We start from the raw sequence: 18,548 nt of genomic DNA on the forward strand, positions 1-18,548 counted from the left end.
ATAGATGACTTTGCTTTTAAATTCTGCGTTCGACTTTAAAGGAGATTTAAAAAAAAAAATTATGAATATGGCAATGCATCTATTAAACTTGTGCGTACTTATCATACTTTCCTCCTCGTAGGATTTATGCATAGAAACTTGATGGTTGGGCAGGCTTTTACATTTTTCATAACTTTGTAAGATTAATCGGCTCTACTCCATGCCATTAAACGTATAACTAACATGTAATAAATGCATCCTAGTATACGAAATAGCATGAGGAGTTAACGGCAAGACAGGGCAAGAGTAAGACCTCAATAAAAGACATGTTTCCGTATAATATCGTTCCCTGCTGTCTGATGGTCCATTGTATGCTATGTTTTAGTGTGTACTCAGTACACGACAGCATCTCTATCTCTCCTGACTATCATTCAAAATGCAAAGCAACAATCTTGAAATACTTTGTCATGGCACTGGGGATGATGCATCAGTTGTATCACGGATCGACAAAACGTCAAAATTACACTTAGGTACGCATAGCGTAATTTATGGGTGGGTAATTGTCTGATTTACCCATTCTGAGTTATAGGTATGTGTGAAGGAGCAGCCATCGATTCCCTGAACTCGATCGAATCCGGCCGGAATGGAACAGAACCCACCAATGACGACGAATCGTCAGTAGGTGTGTTTTCAACGGCAAACAACACCTGCACGTGCAATGAAACGGTAATGCGGTTTTCTATAAGCAGTATAAATTCCTAGAGGATGTGACCCACACTGAGAAAAAACTATGGTTTATAAACCTATTAGAGGTAAATATGGAACACCTATAATAGTCGTAAATAAACTAATGATTCTCGGTCTGTGAACCATACTATGGTCTCTGTACCTAATTAAGGTACAGAGACCATAACTAAGGTATATGTGCTATTATTATATGTAGAGGTACTACTATTAGTGGTGTTCCATATTTACCTCTAATAGGTTTATAAACCATAGTTTTTTCTCAGTGCATGCTGTCATGCTAGGGAAGAAGGCCGTATGAACATTCGAGAGTTGTCACATTTCACTTGATAAAACATGTATTTTTAACGAAATTCATGTACGTAGTTCTTTGAAATTTTCGGATATTTTAGATTAAATTGCGTACAAAATTGAATAAAAATTTTGGAAAAAGTATTCAAAACTTTTTCGGTGAATTAGGTTTTTATCAACGGAAACTTGACAACGTCTGAAGGCTTATACGGCGTTCTGCCTTAGCACTACAGCATGGGCCATGGCTGCAACGTAGCCTAACCCCCAGAGTCCGCTTCCTCCGTCATACTTCAAAAATTTAAAGAGAGTGTATTCATCTAGAGTCAATTATTCCGTAGATAGTCGCAAATATCATAGACAGTGGCCCGGTGGATAATTAGGACAAGCTACGACGAAAAATGAAAATTTACACCGCTCGAATGAGAATTTTTGCAATTTTACCGTATAATTTTAAAACATCCGGATCATAATTACACATTTTTAAGGGACCGCGGGCTCAACCAGCGGCGATTCTTGAAAGTTGGCAAGACTGTTCTGCCTCCATTTAAATCCATTAAAGGAATCGATATTAAATGAGGTAAGCTGCCTCACCAAGAATCGATTGTTTTGTATACATTTAAATGTAGAAAAACAGTGTTGCCAATTTTCAAGAATCGCCACTGGGCTCATCCGGGGGTGCCGATAGCCGAAAGATGACGGAGATCGACCCAGCAGATCTCGAGAACGAACTTTGACAAAATATGAAAATTTAGGATGTCGTAGGCATAATGATAAACTGATACAGGCTGATCTATAAATAGATATTTATAATACGATCTTATCTGACATTGTTGTGCTTACAGAGAGTTTAAATATTCAAAATATTATGAGACATTTTTACTTTGTTCTTTCATCTTCATTCATAAGGGATATGCTTATGAGTTACTATTGAATTTTGGTGCATGCAACTCACTTGATCTATTCTTTAACGTTTTAGAAACCTATCTCTTGCTTCGTTTAAATAGCTTATGCGTCGGTTACGGGCGGCGAACAATGGGTTTCTATTTATTCATCATTTTCCCCACTCATCATATTATTTTACCATAAGTATTTTTAGGAGAGAATTAGTAAGGCAAGAAAAACAGACATTAGTGCATTGATTACGTTTTAGATTTTGCACCATTTTTTGAGGCAATGTCTGACTTAATGATATGATAAGTTTTTTACATTTTTTCAAAAATTGATTATCTGTTGTTATTTTTTTTGAGGCCGCACCAGATTTCCTAGCTGCAGACTCATTTTACTTGTACAGAAATGTAAGATACATGTATTTTTGCTTGTAGAGTCCACTAGGTATGACAGATCTAGGAGTCGAAGATGCAGATCCACAAGAAATTGCGTTAGCAATTGCGATGATGATGGCAGATGCTGAAGCTGCAATTTCAGGTAAACTTTTGTCACTTTTTTTCAGCTGTAGTTGCAAAAAAATTTTGGTAATTAACTGCTGAAAAAATAAAATAAACTGTAAACAATCCACCATGGAAAAGTTCCGGTATACCTACCGTTCACGCACATACCACCAGAATACTGCCGTGCTAAGGAAGAACGCAGCATGAGCCTTTCGAGGTTGCCCAGTTTCCTTGGATAAATACCGAAATTACTGGGAAATTTGTGAATATTTTTCTCAAAATTATCAGACAATTTTGTACGCAATCTAATTAAAAATACGTGAAAATTTCAAGGAAAAATAAGCATAAATTTCCTAAAAAAATACATGTTTTATCTGGATGAATTTGGCAACTCTCGAATGCTCATACGGCGTTTTTCAGTTTTTTTCCCGTTTTTCCTCAGCAAGGCAGAATAGGTCTTTCGATAAAACTTGAATAGAGACAAATATATTGAAGGAATCTTTGATGGTAACTTGTGCTCGAGTGAGCTTTTTCTCTCTGAATTGAGATTTCCAGTTTTCTGGGTTTTCAACGCACGTTGACTGTTTTTCCAACTTACTGCGTTTACAAATATATTCTTGGTGATAATTTTAGGAATTTAATAACTTTGACGGCTTATTTCCTTGTCACTAATAATGATAATCATTTTTTTATTATTATTAAGTCTTTATTTGTCAATATAATACAGCTGGTTACATTTTTTATCTTATAACTGTGCTAATTAATTACAAGAGCATATAACTTAAAATTATCTACTTGTTCATTATTCCTCCTAATCTCCTAAGTGGCTTTGAGATGTAGTTATCTCTTCTTGACAAAAATTTAGGAGTGACACCCATTATCGGTTTATCTCCTATTATATGCGTTCTGGTGATAAGAATTCCCTAAATGAAGGGATTGTTAGAGTCAATGTTTCAATTTCCTCCGATTATGAGACTGTGTGATAAAACTGTGTCTTCTATAGAGTATTTGATACTTTAAAATGATAATCGTTGTATCTGAAAAATTATTTGTGGAATGTTTTTCAGAGCTTGGGACAGATGAACAGGAGGATTTAGCAGTGACATGGGAGGATCTCCCCTCAAACCAGACGTCTTCATCGAATGACACTGATTCTTGGTTCTAACAAAGGAGAGCATTACGGAAGAGAAAAAGTATAATGCTCTGGAAATAATGCCTCTTTAACTGGAAACTCATTATCTCGACTAAGGTCTTTCAAACCTCTTCTGCAAAGAAAGCACTCCACTCCACATACCATGTTTTTCGTTAATATTCAATATTTTTAAGGTTTTTTGTTAAGTTTAAGAGAGAGTAATGCTGAATATTTCTCAATATGTTGATTATTGTAAGGTTTAATTTTTTTATAGTTTTTCTTCAATTGCATTTTTTCAAAAAATTTCAAAACTAGTTTTTTTTTGGTATAGCACAGATTTTACCAGTTTAGTCCTGCATTTTCACAACCAGTTGATATCAAAAGGCAAAATCTAAATTAGTATTTACTAAAGTTAGTGTATCAAACTCAAGCTTCTAATTAAAGATGCAAGCCAAAACTGGAGGACAAAAGAATAATAATAAAAAAAATGATCGGAAGAAACTCCCAAAAAAATGAACAACTTTGAATACTACAAATTTCAATGTAAACGGACCCCAAACGGCAACAAATTCAGGTCAATATATTCTAATGCTAAAATCGATGGTTAAGCTTGATTTTTTTGAACATCTCAGAACACCTTTCCCGCGCTATCTCGCCTTCCGGTTTTCTATTATGATAATTTGTACGATTTAACAACGAGCTCGCACTACAAGTGGTGTGCAGATTTACATACAAATGTTTCGATCAGAATAAATATCTTGCACCTGTCGCATGTCGCGTCGGTCTTTCACAGAATTGTTGATTTTTGACTCAAAATAGATGTTAGTTTTCTCGCTCTCCCCACAATTCCAACAGATTTATAACAATTTTAAATAAGAATCAGACGACCTTGATGACACTTCGCCGCAAATATCACGGATTTCTCAGCGATGAGTATTATCTGGGTTTACTGGGTTTACTTTAACGGACAGGAGTCAAAATTTCTAGGAAATGAAGGATCTGGTCGTTGCAGAATTTCTTTTTTATTTGTTTTGGAGATAAATCTTCGGTTCAAAGTTTTCTTGTAATTGAACAATAAGGGTTTAGTTTGTCATTTTTGCTGCAGAAGTCTTTTATCACTTTTTTTTATTAAATTGTTTAATAACTTGTTTTCTCTTCCCTGAATGCAACGACAGCCGAGTCCATTCAGAGAAATTAACCGAGTTAACCAACCCCCCCCCCCCCCTTTTAAATCAGAGTACCTGTAGAGCGAGAGTATGGACAGCCAGGGCCGAATTTACCTACTTGCTGCCCATGGGCCGCCTGTATTTTGCCGCCCTCTTCTCATTTGTTTTGAAACATCAATAAAAACAATCAAGTGAACGTGCCGGAGGGAGAGGAGTGCATAAGACGCATTTACCTACTCATGTTGGATAATTTTTTTGCGAAAGCCCTGCCAACACTACCAGTAAAATTTCATGGAACTTTGCTCGAAAGTTAAGTTCCGTAAACCTGCCTCTGTGTGGACGAGGTCCTCCATTTATAAGAAACTAGGGGGCTACGCCCCCTGGCCGCTACGCGGCCCAACCCCCTGAAGGCGCTCCGTGCCATGAATGGGCCGCTTCGCGACCCTATTTTTACCCTCCTAGCAGTGTTAGTTTTATTTTTCCCCTAAAAAATTACGATATGAGGTATACTTTAATTTTAAACTTTACTTAAAATTACTTTAAAATTAAAAGGACGCGTTTTGGCTTGACTGCTTGATGAAATATTGCAGTAAAACAATGAATAATGATAGTGAGGTAATAATTAGGACATCATGAGTCGGGGATCGAACCTACACCGACTTCTCAGAGGACGCATACGACGTCTTGGACGACCCGGCCACCGCTCGACATGTAATCCCTAGTAGCAGAGTTATATAAAAAATTTGTTTTTAAAAGTATAAACCGTAAATAACCACAAGCTAAAGAATATTCATTGTTTATGTAATGGATGTAAAGTTTTTTAGTTAAAAGTTTACTAAAAAACTTATTTTATTATGTAACCCTTAGTATAAAAGTTATATAACCAAATTCAAAGAGTGTATAAAATGAATTTTCATTATTCTTCCTGGCTGGTAGCGCACTCTAGTTATGAAGTGTGCAAGTTTTCATATGCGTTACTACCAGGTGGTGGATCATCGTAGAGTTGTGACTTACCTTAAATCCGCGCCGTCCTAGTCGGGATTAGAACCCACGCTTCGGGATGGAGTTGCAATCCGAAGTCCAGTACTTTACCACCAGACCAGCCAGGCTTGATATGAATGGGCCCCTAAATTCAATCTCTTAACTATCGCAGGCCTCTGAGTCCGTAATATTTTGTTTATTGACGGATTCTTATGATATTTTACCAGACTTTATTATTTATTATTTATTTATTTATTGTTTTTTATTTCATGATGTAATTTTTTCATTTTCATTTTTTTTAACTCTCTCTCATTTTTTTAGCTCTCTCTTTTTTTTAACTATCATGATTTTTAACTATCATTTTTTCTAACTCTCTCTATTTTTTTTTAACTCTCATTTTTTTAACTCTCTCTCTCTCTCTATTTTTTAACTTTATAATTGCGTCTTTTTCCAGTTTTAATTATTTGGGCCTTTTTCTAGTTTGAATTTATGTCGATGTATTTATGTTATTTATTTATTATTATTATCATTTCCTTTTTTTAAATTTTTATAATATTAATTTAAACATTTTAAAAAAAATCAAAATTTTTAAAATAATATTTAATAATATTTTTAAAATATTAACAAAAATAATTATGATATACTTTAAAAATATTATAAAATATTATTTTAAAAATTTTAATTTTTTATATTTTTAATATATTTTTAAAATGTTTTAAAAATATTCATTGATTGTATTTCAAAAGTACTTTTGAAAATATTTTAAAAATACATGAAAAACATTTTAAAAATATATTAAATTTCAATATTTTTAAAATATTGCTGTCTAACTGGGCAGGGTTATGAGCCAGACACGCTACCAACTGAGGTAACAGGGCTCCTCGGATTGTGTGCCGAGATATCCCCTTTTAACTCGTCTCGGAGCCATTAGTACCTCTAATAATACCTATCCCACGCAGTCCGAGAGTCGAGGGTGTTCATTGAAATGAGATCATCATCATCATTCATGAAAATGAGATAGGTTTACGTTAAAGTCATTCAGGTCATTTATATAACAGTTATAATAAGCAAATTAAGCAAAAGGATACTATACGTATAAAGAAAATTTATAAAAACCCTTCCTCAATTATATAAATTTTATATAAACGTTATCTTCTGAAAATATGAATAATTATTTTCATGGGCATTTTATATAAAACTTATATACACGATATATAAACTTTAGTTAAAATGGTGATTATATAACCGGTATTAATTCCTTATACGTTTGTTAGGAAGGGGAAAGTGAATCATGCTACTAGGGATCGTCGGCGCAAATCTTGTGTAAATAAGTGTAGAGCTGATGCGCAGGCTACACAGCTACTGCGCAACCTCCTCAACCACTGCGCATCCTCCCGCGCATAGCGGTAGCAGTATAGGAGCATTCTGTAAACTCACTCACTTTTATAACGTGATTTTAAAAAAACCTGGGTCCTTTTTCCAAAATCTGATTACAGCGGGCTCATCTAGGGCCTATTACCTGTCGATTTACACAAAAATCATGGAAATCGGCCCGGTAGAACGCTCAAACGAACTATGACAAGAAGTATAAATTTACATTGTTTAAATGGGAGAATTCGCAACTTTACCACGTAATATAAAAAAACCTGGGCCATATTTTGAAAATCTGAAAGGAGTTGGCTTATCTAGAGACAATTGCCCGTCGATAGCCGCAAAAGTCATGAAAATCGGCCCGGTAGAACGCTGGAACTAAGCGTCACCAGTTTCGCAAAATTAGGAGGTCTTGGAGCTTATAGTATAAATGAACCAAAAAATTATGAAAAAATAAACATAAATATGGTTGAATAATTTAACTTCCGCCGCCGCTGCGCCTGCACCGCGCTGATCGCACTGTGTTTGGCGCAATGCGTGAAGTATTCCTGCAGTCTTGTAGACGATATGCGTTTCACGCCAACCGCTCCTGGCGGCACTGTGTTTGACGCAATGGTGAAGTATTCATGGCGTCTTGTAGGCGCTAATATGTGTTACATGCCGACCGCCGCGCCGCGCCAAGAGCTTGTCCTTTTCATTTCAAGTCCTCGTCATCATTCCTCTCTGCGCTAAGCTCCAGGCCAAATTGTGTGTTTAGGTGTTCTCTTAACTCGACTAATTACAGATGCCGTCTCTTGCTTCACCGAAAAACGACAAAATTATAAATTACTATACTCTCAGGAAAGAGAGATTTTGTCCCCTTTTCTCACTGATAATTTTTCTTTCTGAATCCGATTTTTTTTATACCTACATTCAAAAAAATTGCAAAATTTGCCGCCATGGGCCGCGGCCCAAGTTAGCCCAGTGGACAGCTCGCTTCAGGGCGGGCTTCGGGCCCAAAAGGGCAACCGGCCTTCTAACACACAAAATTTCACTGCCAATTTTCAGATTCCAGTATAAACCAAGATGACCAAGAATGTTCATAAATGCGCGTTCTTCCTCAAAAATGATTAAGTTTATGCAAAAAATAAGTCAGATACGTGCAATACAAATGCCGAGACGTGACAGTTGTAATAAAAAATCGTTCTGGATAATTTAAAATTCATAGGTTGGCTGCCCTTTTGCACCCTAGCTTTGTTCGCAGAGGCATCGGTGAAGGCCTGATGGATTTTCGGAGTTTCACTCCTGTCTATACTCTCGCTAGGTACTCTACTTTTAATGAGAATGCAGATCTACAAGTGCTCTCATTTTGATCCCCAGTGATTCGAGGCTCATTCTCCAGGACGTGCAATCTGACATCGATGCAAGGCATCGATGCGTCAAAAACGCAAGCTCAAGCTTGCCGCGAGAGCGCGTCGTAAGGAAGGCGAAAGCATTTTTACGGGTACATTAATTTCGTAAATTGGTAGTGTGGCACTGAACGGTCCGTCTCCGACGTGAGAAATCCATCTTTTTCGAATGATTTACGCCGCATTTCTGAGTCTGACGCGACGCGCAGACTCACACGGACGCAGTGAAACGCAACGCAAAACGCATCCGATTGACGCAGCGCGCACCACTGGCCATAACTCTCCAGTGACGTCGGATCACGAGATATAAAGCATTGTGGGCAGTCTAGTATCACAGATTCGAGAGGGGAAAAAATAATGAATTAAGTGGAATCAACTTAATTTATAGTTCGTTGGAGAACATCTGTTTTACATTTTCGAAGGAAAAAACTTACAAGTGGTGATGCCACCGAGAGGACCTGGGCAGCTTAAGATCTGAAACACATTAAGCATACAATAGACATCGGTTTGTGTGTCAAATGATTTTATCTTTAATAAAACAACTGTTTCAGTGTCATACTGTATGTACGTAGGCATATTAGCTGAATAGTCTTTTGTTTGCTCACTGGAAATAAAACACATTGGATCTAGAGTCCAGACTCTTAAAAACATCGACAAGGAAAAGTACTCTTGATTCAATCAGAATCTAGCTTAAATCAAGAACCAAGCCTCTTAATTTAAGCGGATTTCGTTTTAATCCAAGCAAAAATCCGATTGAATCAGAGTATTTTTTCTTGTCAATGTTTTCAAGAGTCTGGACTCTAGATCCAATGTGTTTTTTTTTCCAGTGTACACTGCTCCGCGCATTCACCGATTTAATGTTCCTACCTCTGATCAAAAAATGGTTCGTTGCCACAATCGAAGTTTCTAGATACTGGTGGGTAGATAGTAAACCAAAATTGAGTTGCACACTTTCATACTCGAAAAGAGAGAGAGATGAGAATAGGAGCAGTAAAGAAGTCAATTTCCAGCATGCATTTTACCACACGCCAATCTAGATCTGGCCGCACGCACAAAGCAGGAGAGTACGTGCTCGACTTAGTTTTCTGGCCGGAGGTGCAAAATGTATAGAGAACTAATCACATTGGCCGAGTAGAAAATAAATCGAATTTCCAAATAACTGCTACATTTGGCTATTCTGCATTGAACCAAATTACCAATGATTCGTTAACACGTTTTACCACAAGATTATTATTTCTCGAAATCGGCCGATGTTTTCGGTTTTCATTTCATACCGCTCTCTGCGACTAGGATCGGAAAACTGGTAGAGCTATAAGTAAACCAGACTCAAGCCAATACCTCGAATTTTCCTCTGATTCGGGCATCCTCACAGAAACGATGTGTTTATCCTTTAATGAAGTGAAATGATTATTGCTGAATATACCGTTGTGAAAAAGAGAAATTAAACAAATATTGAGCTTTAGTTTCCATTCTTACCATATAGAATATTGAAATTGACTCACAATCATTTTCATTCATTGGAAAAAAATGGGAACTGCCCATATACGCCGGTAATAAGATTTCCCGCTTAAATTAAGAATCAAATCTGCTGGGTAAAAGCGAATTTCCTTTTGATATGGGTTTTCCTTTTTCTCTCCTTGAATCGCATAAATTCTTCCTTGGCGGTAAAATCCAAGAATATTTTCTTGTCTCTTGTTTTTCTCATGTATTGTCTTTTTTTGAGAGAGAATCGATGTAATTATTTTTGGAGTCACACCGCACGGATGAAAATGAATGTTCGTGGTCATTAGGCTCCTTATTTTATGTGCATGTAGGATTCCCAAAAAAGCTTGTGGTCAGTACTAAATTACTGCAAGTAATCATCACGCAGATGATCGACAAAAACAAATGCACGATTAACATTGACAGAAATCTAATACAGCAAAACGCAAGAGAAGCTTGAAAAATATAGTGGTGGCCAAGGGCAGGGCCCATTCACTCTTCGGGGGTTTACTGGTATCGAGCATAGTTAAATTTTCTGGGGGGAGCCATGCCCCCTCCGGGGCCCCCTATCTACACCCACGCCGGCTAACAAATTTCCTGGGGATTATGTATAATCAGACTAGTAGCCATTTGGTGGCAAAGGTGATGAAGAAACTCCTTGTTTGAAAAAAAAATCAAAATACAATAAATATAATTTAAATATGTAACTTTCCTCATATTTACTCTACTGATGGGTTATTTGTTCGACCCTTGCGCCTCCCAAAAACTAGGATTAGATACCCTACCATTAGAATTTCTTTTCATCAGGAAAGTAAAAAGAAAACTCTTTGAACTCAAAAACTTCAGTGGAAAAAATCACAAGTCTAACTTCTGATTGATTTTAAAGCATGACGTTTTGCGTGTCTTTGATTTTTCTCAGGTTGGAGATAGTTCCTCGAGCTATGCCGCACTAAATAGGTTGACGCGTGCTCTGAACGAAAACGAACTTGACACTGAAAGAACTGTCATTACTCGAGTCAAGCGAGCGGCGAAGAGAGTATGACAAGTTAGTTATCATGTGGCTATGGACATTCTCATAAAATACCGGACATAAAAGGAATCCTTGTCGATGAAGAGTAAACGTGTTTCTCTGATTCCAGGAAGTGTTATCTAGTTAAGTTGGCCGCATGGAGCTTTTGCAGCTCAACTGCCATGTTTGTACCGATAACATAAATGACACCTCAGATGATTTGAACTATTTGGCACCTGAAAGCTTTGACAATTTTATTTCCATTCGTAAAGTAATAACTTTTGAGCGAGCTAGAGGCTCATCCTACACGTAATGCTTTGACACAATTTTTTTTTTGGACTGTAAATCTCCTTTAAAGCAAAACCTAATGTATGTATGTGTATGCATTCGCTCCTGAAATTCTTATACTCATTTCAAAATTTCAAAATAGCAATTGGATTGAAAGAGAAAGTATCAGCGCAAGTAACTCACTATATCAATTAAATTTCAAGCGCTTAATGTCACGATGACATGTAATTCTTGAAATGGGTAGCGCGTATCAAAAGGAGACCACTCGATACATAAAAAAATCAAGAACACAGATATCGATTCTAAAATATACCGAAATGTTAGCTCCCTGATTGAACGTCATCAAATCTATTTTGCATAAATTTAGAGAATCAATTGAGAGTTGACGATATCATTCGTCGATTTTTGACTTGACTGAAATGTCACTGAGTATTAAAATGTGCGTCTGTTTACGTGTTGATCTCCGAGCTATACTCATTACAGTGGCGACGCATGAATCGATTATCGATGCTTCTCAATTTTAAACTATGGTAAAGAATCGATTATTAAGGTTTCGATGCGAACTCATCGATCTATTTCCATAGATTTAAATGGCAGATCTATCGATGTATCGCGCAGAGCACGCCACGCCACTGACTCATTGTTTGCATATTTTTAACGGGAAAAATTCTGAGGAAAAACATAATGATGTGCGCTGCTCAGTTCAAAGCTAGTCTTTACCGATCAATTTCAGTATTGACGTAAATATTCGATACATTACACGGAAACAAATGTATTGCTGATTTAACAATTACATTGTTAAAAAATACTATGTCTGACACGTTACAATAATGTAGGTACATTATTTTACAACAGAGGAAACCTAATTTAACCATGGAGGTGATTAAATTATAGCATTTTTTAACTATAAAATCTACATTGAAACATGTCGGACATTTTTTAAACCAAAAAATTGTTAAATCAGCAATTTTATTTTTTCCGTGTACCCATTGGTCAATTACACCAAACCTGTACTTATTCAATTGAGCAGTTAGACAAAAATTAAAGTTAAAAACTTAATATTACGGCTATTGAATACCTTCGCATGATTGATGTGGAAACAAGTGCGTGATAATAAGCACTCCACTAAAAAAGTCAAGAAACTGGAAACAGATAGGTTTTTAAAGTTCTCCTAATTTGATTTGATTATCTTGCAGCCCTAATCTCTAAGCCGTTAGAATATACTTATTAACCATTGTATAAACTTCCGCATCTTTTATTAAACGGATCCGAGAGAAATACGGAACCCTCGCTCCTCCTAATAATACGCCTTGCAGCACACCATACCGTAATCAAGTATACCTAGTTGAGTTATTTCTTCATTAGGCCTTGCGTGTTGGTGGGCTCCTGTGAGATAGTTTTTTCGGAGCGGACGATGCAGGTCTACTCGGCAGCTACCTGTCGGTTTTTAATTCGAGTAATTAATCCAATTCCAATAATTTACTTCTCTCTTTTCGTTTTGTTGAGCAAATTAAAACGTAAACTCCGGGTAAAAACTGACCAACCATTAACGAAAGATCGAATCCAACCATGGTAGAGATACTGATACCCGCCACGGCGAAAGTTCGCTCTGAATCGTCATCAGATGAAAATGCAGGCATTCCGCGTTTGTCGGTGCGCCTACTTTTCTGCGCTGCGTTGAAGTCTCTGTGGAGTGATTCCTGAATTTTGGAGTCTTGGCGATCTCTCATGCGGCTCAGCACCAGCAATTTTTTTAAAATAATGGGTTCACGCGTCAAGAAACTCGCGTTTGTCGTGCTTTTAAAGCTACCTCAAACTTTCTTCAGCCAAATGTTGTACAAGTGCATGACGAACTGCGCCGCTGTGTGATATATGCAGGTAATGCTAGGTAAATGATAGATTATATCGATACGTCCCCATTTGAAGCTATGGTAAAGAATCGATTATTCAGGTGTTACTTGCAAAAAACCTGTTTATCGATCATTTTCCATAGGTTTATATGGCAGATCAATCGATATATCGCGAAGCACGCCACGTCACTACTAAAATCCAGAAAGTATCAATTGCTCGATCGACTGTCGAAGCGTTCTCCAAAGTGCAAATAAGTAACGCTCTTTGCCGTCAAGTGCGATTTTGCAAGTTGGCAAAACTGTTTTTCTTCCATTTAAATCCATTAAAAATATCGATATCAGGTAAGACAAGCTTCCTCGCCGAGAATCGATTATTTTGCATACTTTCAATTTTAGGAAAACAGTATCGCTAACCTTCAAGAATCGATAATAAGTTTGGCTATTGGGTAAATAATTTTGAAATTGTTTTCAAGAATCGCCACTGTCCACTGCTTTCCAAATTGAGGAATCTTGTCCTTAAGATTCTCGACGGAGATGTATCTGATTGGTGGAATTTTGAAAAATCCTTAAACTGGGAAAATGCGAGCTCACCGCGATGAAGACGCATGCGCATGCTGCGCAGACAAATGAATCACGCGACTGGCAGTAAGATTTATTGCGAGCGTCATTTATTTATAGTGCACATTAGTATGACACTAATTGAAAGTAGGTTCGTAGCCGGTCTCACTGTCGCATACCTTTTTCATGAATTATGAATCGTATGCTCCCCCGATCCCCGCGTTGTGGGGGAAATGCCGATGATCACGGCGCACAAAGACCAACATTTGAATTTATTGAGGCTCTACGTGCAGAATTCGTTCTTAAAAAAAATAATAAAAAAATTGTAAAACTAAAAAATAATTTTAAAGTTCTCAATATAAGAATAATTTTTTAGTCTTTTACCTTCTTTACCCAATTTTCTCTCTCCTCCTCTTCTCCTTTATCTTGTTTTCTTATTTTTTCTGTTCATTATTCTTCCTTTTTTATTTTTTTGCCATCCAATCGTAGTCCGACAGACTCGGGTCTTGCGACTAAAATTACGTCAGATAAGGATGCATCAGTCGTCGGAAGAAAGGAAAGGAGGGGTATAAGATTGATGAAGAAAAATAAGAGGAGGAAAAGAAAAAGATGATAAAAAGAGGATAAAAAGAGGAGAGAAAAGAAAATTAAGAAGAAAAAGGATATGGAGAGGAATAAGAGGAAGAGGAAAAATGAAGAAAGAAAACAAAGAAAAGGGAGAAGAAAAAAAAAGAAAAAATAGGAGGAGGAAGAAGAAATAGTGAGATTTTCTTCGGATATTACAGTGAAAAAGAAGAAGAAAAAGAAGAATTACTAGTAGAAGAATGAGGAGGAGGAGGAGGAGAGGGAGAGGAAGAAGAGGAATAAAAAAGAGAAAAGGAAGAGGATAAAGAAAGAAGAATAATAAGAAAGGAAAGAGGAAGAAAAAATATTAGAAGCATTTTTCAGTCTTTTGCTTCTTTTGCGTCCTTCTCCTTTCCAAGTTTCTCCTTCTCTTCTCCTTTATCTTGTTTTCTTTTTTTTTCTGTTCATTATTCTTCCTCCTCGTCTCCGCAAACAAGGGCTAATATTGAGAGTCTTTTAATACCAGGATTTTTACAATATTAGCAGCTTTCTGATCGACCGAGCTGCTAAACGTTTCTGGACGATTGGGAGCTCGGATTATTTATTCAATAATTAACAAGCCTATAATCAACCGAAGAGAAATCGATTTACAGTAAATCTATCTATGGAAGGACTTTTAAGCCCAGTTTCCTTACATTTTTTGTAACCTTTATGCATCAATTTGTATTTATAATAAGAATACGCCTATTGAAAACATAGGTTTCTGACTGGTTGATTGAAAATCAACCAGCTCGGCTGAATTGATTTTTCGGATTTGTCTAAATCTTAAATCGCATTCTTCACGTTTAAGTAGCTATCAATATCGACGAAACGAAAGGATATATGATGGGCTTAAACAGAGAAACAAGATATAAATAAATGAAATAAAGAGATAGAAATACGAGAAAAGTATCCACAATATTATATCCGAATTGTGATGTAGTACTCTACTTTTCTGACCGAGCGTTCAAGTCTTTCCGATTGACTAAGTCCATCCCTCCAGGATCTCCTATCAGCCAACCCATCGCGTACCTAAGCCTAGAGTCATCTTATTTCCGCATGTTTTAGATATGCTTAGAGAAGTCTCTTCAAAACAGAGTAAATACTAGAAGTAAAACTTTACTTTGAAATCTTGTTTCCTTTAACCTCTGAAATTTGGATTCAAACATTGCAAAGAACGTTTCATTGATGTGTTCTCGAAGTTTACGGTAAATCTGAAAAATCTAGCGGTATATGAGAGAGTTCTGCTGTAAGTTCAACTTCAGCTGCATACAAATGGCGGATAAATATCGTTGATTGAAATGTGGAGCAAGCCCGACTTGGTGTAAATGAAGCACGGCTGCGGGATAAGACGGCAACGATTATTGAGATTCAAGGTAAAATGGAGGGAAGCCTTATTTTAAGAGCCCTATATCAAAACCACCGCTCTTGCCGCAATCAACGCGCGTGCGCCCGTTCACAAACGCACGACCACTAATTTTCTGCATGCAGATCATCGATAAAATATGAGGTTGTCAGATTTATTAATGTTTCACAAATTTTTGGCTTGATACTTGGAGATCATTACAAGATCCAATCGAAAACTGGTGGTGATACAAAATGGAGATGTTGCATGTGTGAAGAATTTGCGATTTGACTGTTGATTCTCATGTAAAAGTTCGCGAGAAACACGATGGTGCAACTGGTTTTCTCTGAAATCATCTTCCAAGTTCAAAAAAACCTCTCAAGTTGAGGCCAAAATGGAGGGGATATCCCACGCTATGCTGAGAGTCCACCTCTACATCAAAACAAACTCTCCGTGCAAAGATAGGGAGCAAATACATTAGCAGTGATGCCGTGTTTTCAGTTGTTGAGTCCCCAAATAAAGTGGCAGCCCTGTCAATGTATTTGCTCCCTATCTTTGCATGGAGGGTTTGTTTTGATGTAGAGGTGGACTCTCAGGATAGCGTGGGATATCCCCTCCATTTTGGCCTCAACTTGAGAGCTTTTTTTGAGCTTGGGAGTTAATTTCAGAGAAAACCAGTGGCTACATCGTGTTTCTCGCGAACTTTTACATAAGAATCAATAGTCAAATCGCAAATTCCTCACACGCGCAACATCTGCATTGCGTAAAAGCAGGATTTTACACTTTTTAGTGTATATTCCGAAGAAAATAATATTTACATGGTGAATGAAAAGTAGGAGACATGCCAACGTCTGGAGGCTCATACGGCGTTTTTCCTTAGCACGGCAGTGTTGTCGGTCTACAAACAGTAAATATCAAAAAATTAAACCGAAGATACTTTCCAGAAAATTTGACAACTACTGAAGGCGCATGGCGCTCTGAGAGAACAATCTAAGCGAAAGTGATCGCCACGTTAGTTGCAACGTAAGTACGCATCAATAGCCGTTTATCGAGTCTAAAAATGCAAAATGGGTGCAATAGTTCTTACACTTGGTAACCATGCTTAGATCCCTACACGGCAATTTCGAAAATTGCAGGGGGGTACGTTTCAATTTTTATTACTTAGTAGCTCGATCGATCTTGCTTAATTGATTGCGTGCTGGGCCCGTGGGATACTGCGCTTCATCGCAACTATCTTCTTCCCAGTAGAGTTTCCTGAAACCTCTGCCTTCGCTCTCGATTTATTTACTTCATTATTTGAACACAAGTTGAAGTGCAGAATGTACTCTCAATAAGGTGAACACCACGTTCGATTAACGCATTCTGGTGGAATTTGTTTCTTTGTAGCCTAGAAGAAATGGCTTTATTCAATACGCTCTTGCTTAAGTCATCCGTTATTGATTTGTAGTTTTAAGCGTCTTTCGTCACTTTTGACTGTAAAATTGATGAACAAAATGACAAATAATAAAAAATAAGAACGAGAAAAAAGTTTCGTAGGATCTGATGTGTAACATTTATAGTAAAGTTCGATATTCCACCAGATCTTTCTAAAGGTCGGGAGTTCAAACTCCGGACGGAGACAAAAATATACATCGACTGTACTGCCGTGCAAAAGAAGAACACCGTATGAACCTTTAGGAATTGCCAAATTTCCTTTGACAAAACCCCAATCCGTCCGCAAAATTCCCACATCGAACACATAGCTGAGCTCGCTACGATTAAGGAGCCTTAAATGAAACCTGCAAGTATAACTAGAAGTAGGTCCAATAATCAATGATCTTTGGTGGAGACGGTGTTCGTAAATTGAAACAAAATGTTTACATCTTCCAACCTGTAAAACCACCGCACTATTTGGATGGCTGCCAGCAGATCGCACCCGTATTCAGATTCTTAAGGCGATGCCTATCTTCTACCGCGCTCATTTCTTGCAGCTGCGTGTTTCTTTAAAATCACAATATTAGATTACTTCCGTTTATTTTGCTTTGAAGCAGCTGCATATTTTACACATATGCAAGGGTCCATTGAAAGCGAGAGAAATGTTACAATTATGACCCACTAAAATTCAAAATTTACCCCAACAGGTCCGTGTTCAAGGCGTGAAATTGCCGGATTGTAGCGAGAATTTTCTCACTTTTTGGCGCAAAAACATGACCCCTCCCCTTCCATTTTTTAAGACATTTAAAAAGTAATTTTTAAATCCGGAACTTTCAAAATCAAATTTTTCCACTATATTCAATAAACAAGACTGTACTGAAAATTGTCCCTAAAATTACTAAATTCCCTTTTCCTGTGAACAGCAGGGCCGGATTTAGGGGGTGGTCACATATGGGCCGCGGCCCATGGCGGCAATTTTTGGGGGCGGCAAATTTAGGGGGGGATTTATTAAATGTAGGTATAAAAAAAATTGGATTCAGAAATAAAATTAAAAACAAGAAAAGGCGACAAAATCTCTTATTTCCAGAGAGTATAGTAAGTTCTAATTTTGTCGTCATTCGGTGATAAGAGACAGAACCTTTAGTTAGTCGAGTCTGGAACGGCGCGGCGCAGAGAGCAATGATGACGAGGACTTGAGATGAAAAGGAGAAGCCCTAGGCGCAGCGGTCAGCATTTAAAACATATTAGCGCCTACGAAACTGCATGCATACTTCACGCATTGCGTCAAACACTGCGCAATGCGCGGTCAGCAGCGGTCGACGTGAAACGCTTAACGCCTACAAGACTGCATGAATACTTCACGCATTGCGCCAAAGACAGTGCGGTCTGCGCGGCGCAGCGGCGGAAGTTAAAATCATTAAACCACGTTTATGTTCGTTCTTTCCTATTTTCTTCGTTCATTTCTTATAAATGGAAGGTCTTGTCCACACAGAGATAGGTTTATGGAACTTAACTTTCGCGCGAAGTTCCGTGAATTTTTGCCGGTACCTGGTGTTGACA

At 37.4% G+C, this 18,548-nt stretch overlaps 1 protein-coding gene across 3 annotated transcripts in view; it reads left to right on the plus strand.

Moving 5' to 3' along the window:
* Nucleotides 1-5,407, plus strand: part of LOC109037996 (uncharacterized) — a 75,335-nt gene extending 69,928 nt beyond the window's left edge. For 2 of the 3 annotated variants that reach the window (XM_072299911.1, XM_072299912.1), the window contains exons 2-4: nt 569-705; nt 2,337-2,439; nt 3,470-5,407. In XM_072299911.1, the coding sequence (XP_072156012.1) occupies nt 571-705; nt 2,337-2,439; nt 3,470-3,567 (336 nt within the window). In that variant the 5' untranslated portion in view covers nt 569-570 and the 3' untranslated portion in view covers nt 3,568-5,407. The remainder of the gene's footprint in view (nt 1-568; nt 706-2,336; nt 2,440-3,469) is intronic. The other variant, XM_019052902.2, reaches the window with a different exon arrangement.
* Nucleotides 5,408-18,548: the final 13,141 nt, after the last annotated feature.

The sequence above is a fragment of the Bemisia tabaci genome, chromosome 4 (assembly GCF_918797505.1).
Source record: "Bemisia tabaci chromosome 4, PGI_BMITA_v3".
Taxonomy (NCBI): domain Eukaryota; kingdom Metazoa; phylum Arthropoda; class Insecta; order Hemiptera; family Aleyrodidae; genus Bemisia; species Bemisia tabaci.